At 39.3% G+C, this 5,242-nt stretch overlaps 1 protein-coding gene across 1 annotated transcript; it reads left to right on the forward strand.

The window, feature by feature from the left end:
- The first annotated feature begins 2,348 nt into the window (after window positions 1-2,348).
- Window positions 2,349-2,819, forward strand: LOC120090825 (uncharacterized). The gene is made up of 2 exons (XM_039048533.1): window positions 2,349-2,568; window positions 2,635-2,819. The coding sequence occupies exons 1-2, from the start codon at window positions 2,349-2,351 to the stop codon at window positions 2,817-2,819; spliced, it is 405 nt and encodes a 134-aa protein (XP_038904461.1).
- The last annotated feature ends 2,423 nt before the right edge of the window (window positions 2,820-5,242 follow it).

A 5,242-nucleotide genomic window follows, 5' to 3' on the forward strand; every position in this document is an offset into this window, starting at 1 on the left:
TTGTTGGACTACTCTCATCCATGCAGATCAAAGGATAATCCCAAACAAACAGGAGTTCATAACTAGCTCAGGATTAAGATCGAGTTATCTTAGGTTACTTAAAATGAAATAGTCAGTTTTAATAGTAAATGGTCATTATAAAGAAAAGTGACTATTTCGTGGTCTAGTCTATATGCAAACTCATTGCATAGGATGCCCTCACTCACATGTCTTTACATGAATGATGTGTGGATCACATCATTTGTATTACCTACAAAATGGGCCGCGTCTAATAGTGTTACCAGAATGAGATACTCAATTTCATTCATATACTTATTAGACCATTTAGGCTATATACTATTAACTTGATCCTGTTTATGTCACCACATAAAGTTAAAGTATTCACACTATAGCCATGTATATGTTTATTGGATTTTCATAATAGAATGCAAAATCAACAACTTTATTGAATAAATTACTCAATAATATTTTATTGATAAAGATAATGTTTAACACGAACTGCGAGTTCTAGGATATTCACAACAGATCGCCCCTGAGGATCAAGAAAAAACCATATTTATGTACCCTTTATGGGACATTCGCCTTTCGGTGTATGCCTTACCTTCTAGCGCTGTATGATGGAAATCTTTTTTGATTGCTCAGAGGAATCAATGGAGATATTCATGGATGATTTCTCTATGTTCAGAAAATCCTACATTTCATGCCTAGCCAACCTTGAGCAGGTTCTACAAAGATATGTAGATACCATTCTTGTATTGAACTGGGAAAAATTCATTTATGGTGAATGAAAGAATTGTGCTGGGGCATAAGGTATCCAAAGTTGGCTTAGAGATAGATAAAGCCAAGATTGAAGCTATAGAAAGACTACCCCCTCCAACAAACGCGAAAACCTTAAGAAGTTTCTTAGGCCACGCGTGCTTTTACCGTAGATTGTTAAGAATTTCTCAAAAATCATGCGGCTATTGAGTATGCTACTTGAAATGAACAAACCTTTTGTTTTTAACGAACACTGTTTACAAGTGTTTGAGAAGTTGAAACAAACATTAGTCATTGCACCTGTTTTGATCGCACCGAATTGGTCGCTTCCTTTTGAGTTGATGTGCGATGCCAGTGACTATGCAATGGGTGTTGCACTAGTTCAACGCATGAAAGGATTTTACATCCAATTGCATATGCCAATTGGACAACAAATGAAGCACAAGTTAATTATAGAACTACTGAAAAGGAATTATTGGCCGTTGTATTTGTAGTAGAAAAATTCTGAGCCTATCTATTGGGATCGAAAATCATCATCCATATAGACCATTCTACAATTAAATTCTTGATGACAAAGAAGGATGCAAAACCTAGATTGATTTGATGGATTTTGTTATTACAAGAATTTGATAAAGAGATTGTTGATAGAAAGGGAACTAAGAATAATGTGGCCGAGCACCTATCCCATCTAGAAAATTCAGAAGTTTATCGCATGCAGCCTGACATCAACACATGCTTTCCTGACAAAATTGTGTTGAAAATTGATGACTTTATGCCATGGTATGCTGTTATTGTCAATTTTTGGCATGGAAACAATTCCCTAAGGATTACAACAAGCAACAAAAGAAGAAATTTATGTACGAATGTAAATTCTACTATTGGGATGAACCCCATCTGTACAAGTGTGGTTCTGATCATATATTTAGGCAATGCGTCCCTGAAACTGCATATCAATACATACTTTCTCAATGCCATGAGTCATCTTTTGGTGGTAATTTATGCGGAGATTGAACAACAACCAAAGTTCTTCAATGTGGGTATTACTGACCCACCTTGTTTAGAGATGCCAGAGACTTTGTAGTACGATGCGACAACTGCCAATGGATAGGTAATATTTCAAGGAGAAATGAGATTCCTCTAATAGCGATTTTAGAAGTTGAATTATTTGATGTTTGGGGCATAGATTTCATGGGCCCGTTTCTTCCATCATATGGCCACAACTACATCCTAGTAGCTGTTGATTATGTATCTAAGTGGGTTAAGGTTATTTCCTATGCTAAGAATGATGCGATAACAGTATCCAAATTTCTTCAGAAGCACGTCTTCATGCGGTTTGGTGACCCCAATGGCAGTCATTAGCGATGAAGGTGCACATTTCATTAATCACATCATTAATAAGTTGCTAAGTAAATATAATGTTCTCCACAAGATTGCCACGATGTACCATCCGCGGACAATGGGCAGACTGAAGTTTCAAATTGAGAGATCAAGTCCATCTTGGAGAAGGTTGTAAACACTACTCGAAAAGACTGGGCAATGAAACTCGATGAAGCTTCATGAGCCTATCGCACACATATAAGACACCTCTTGGGATGTCTCCATATGCATTGGTGTTTGGTAAGGCATGCCATCTACCCTTGGAGTTGGAGCACAAAGCTCATTGGGCCACAAAGAAGTTAAACCTGGACTTGCAAACTGCTAGCAAGACGAGAAAACTACAATTAAATGAACTTGATGAATGGGGGCTTCTGGCCTATGAGAACGCAAAAATTTATAAAGAAAGAACAAATAGTTGGCATGACCAATACATCTGTAAGAAAACTTTATTTGTTAGTCAAAAAGTTCTCCCCTTTAACTCACGATTGCGTTTATTTTCAGGTAAATTGCAATCGCGTTGGTCTGTCCCATTCATAATCAAAGAAATCTTTTCCCATGGCGCTGTAGAATTAGCCAATGATGATGGAACTAATGGATTTAAAGTAAATGGGAAACGCATTAAACCTTATTATGGAGGAAAGTTTGATCGCAATAAAGTCTCCATTGATCTTGGAAAGCCCGAGTGAATAACATGCATGTGGTTTCTACAGTGAAATGATGACATCTTAACAGGGATTCATCCTAACTTTTTGTCTTTATTGCTTTCTTCGTTCTATGATTCTTTTGTTTTGTTTTTCTTTTTGGATTTTGCTTGAAGTTTTGTGGTGATTGGCTGATTTTAATATGGATTGTATGAAATTTGGATTCTTAAAAAATTGAAAGAGTGTTGCGTTGAGTGTAGGTTGTGTTGAAAAATATTTCAACGCATCCAATACACTCAACCCATGTAAGAGTACCAAGTGGAATTGTAACCATTAATGGGACTTAAAAGACGTCCATCATGTGATGTCACCTGACCCGCTGCCTCACGCCACTTGCCACATTCCTCTTTTTAATAAATGTGCCATCATGACGCTGGCGTCATGCCTCAATTCACGTGCCTACCCCACTAACCCTTATAAATAGGCCTTCTTCTTCACTCTTTCATTTTCCCATTTCAAACCCTTCCACTGAGCTCTTTGTCTGAATTTTTTGGTGACCATTACGAAACCTTTATTCTCCTTGTTTCCTGCCTTTCCTCATAAACCTGAGGCATGGATACTAGAAAACCAACCCCAAGTCCATCGTCACATTAGCCCTATCACAACCAGAGTTTTTTCCCAACCTCTATCCACCGGCCAGCATTACGAAGTCGTGATACCAACAAGCATCCTACGTCTTGTCGAAATCATGTTGTTGAAAGGAAATCCCTGCCACCAAAATTCTCCTTCATCTTCCCGAAGACTTAATTTTATTGACCCAACTCTCCTGACCATGGTCTTCTCTTAAACCTCAGCACTTTCACGATCGTCATCACCATTAGAAAGGAAAACCAGGACCAATGTGGTGATTATCAGACCATGCGAGAAAGAAGTCCTCCCTAATAGACCTAAGTTGGAGATTCGTCCAAATCAATCTAACGCTAGCGAGCTAATGGGCACCAGTGAGGTGAAGAGAAGAGATGAAAGGGAGGTGTTTAGTGAAATCTTGATTCGACCATTGGAAAACCTGGGGGCTAAAGACATTTAAAACCAACCGAGCAAAGTGATGGCTGGGTAAAGAGAAGATAAAATAAAGATGAGCAAAGAAATCGTACTTAGAATAGATCTTGATAAGGAAGGAGAGAGCGAAAAGGAAACACCACTACAATGAAGGCTTCATATCACTAAAGTGGTGGTTGAAGACAAAGTATGTCTCCTCACATCCTCCGTGGATCAGTTAACGACTTAGATAGCTGAAAAATCAAAGAAGGTGAAGGAAAGCTTCTAGGATCTGAGAAAGGAAGCTCAAAGTGTCATCGCAACGGCATAGTTTGACAGAGAAGTACACGATGAACAATTATAAGAACCTGCTGATGTGACAAGATGCAAGCCCTACATGCCTAAGGAAATGTATAATGCAGACAGAGCCACGATCGAATTTGGAAAAGAGATGGAGGAGAGTAGCGATGCGACAAAAGAAGCCAAGAAGAAAAAGAGGGAGGCTACAAGGAGAAAACAACCTAAGAAATATGAAAACAAAATGGTGAAGGAGGATACTGCATCGACAAAAGAAAAAGGCCAGGGAAGTAGGGTATCTGCTGGCACTAATGAGAGAAGAAAATACAAGGGCAAAACGCCCATTGAGGGGTGGAGAGGAAGACGCCGAAGAAGCGATCACCGCTATTATTGAATATGAGGTACTTTCCCGAGGATGCTCCATTGCTCGTCTTCATAATGAATGTAATAAGCAACATGAGGTGGTGAAATTTTGTGAAGGACCACAGAAGCTGAAACCATAAGTTGTCCACGTATTCTATGAAGGGACCCCACATGACTGCAAGTACGTCTTCAAAACTAGAGATGTGTGTCAAATGAATCAATACACTCTTCAACCTAACCACATACCCCATGACCGAAGGCAATAGAATCATTGAGGAACCAATGCAAGAAGAAATGAAAGAAACGTTGAGAATGGTAGCCACACCTGGGACAAAGTGGACGGTCTCAACAAAAGGGATCAAAACATTGTCACCGCATAGCCTCACCTCAGAGATGATCATGTGGCTTTACTTCGTCAAAAGAAAGCTACTCACCACCACGCATGACAGCTCCGTCTTTAGGATCGAGTGATGGAAATCTACTGCATCATACGATGCATCCCTATCGATGTTGGGCTTATCATTACAGCCCAAATGAGGTCCATATAAGCCAAGAGGACAATTGTTCTTTCCCTTCTTAATAACCAAGCTCAGTACGGCCCAAGGAGTGTTTGAAAAAACTAAAGTACCTGCGTGGGGAATTATCACAAATAAAATTCTTCGAAGGTTGTTGAAGGACTCATAACTTCAATCTAAGGTGGTAAAGCAAGAAAATCCCCCTCCCCCCTAACTTCCGCAACCTAACAAAAAGAGGCTGATGAAGAAGTTTGC

This window comes from Benincasa hispida, chromosome 11, assembly GCF_027475165.1.
Source record: "Benincasa hispida cultivar pf3 chromosome 11, pf3_genome.v1.1, whole genome shotgun sequence".
NCBI classification, from domain to species: Eukaryota; Viridiplantae; Streptophyta; class Magnoliopsida; order Cucurbitales; family Cucurbitaceae; genus Benincasa; species Benincasa hispida.

Excerpts from the sequence above, each read along its gene's own strand:
- LOC120090825 (XM_039048533.1), top strand. The coding sequence starts at position 2,349 with ATGTCTCCATATGCATTGGTGTTTGGTAAGGCATGCCATCTACCCTTG. Across the intron at positions 2,569-2,634 it reads TTGGCATGACCAATACATCT|GTAAATTGCAATCGCGTTGG; the intron begins GTAAGAAAACTT and ends GTTTATTTTCAG.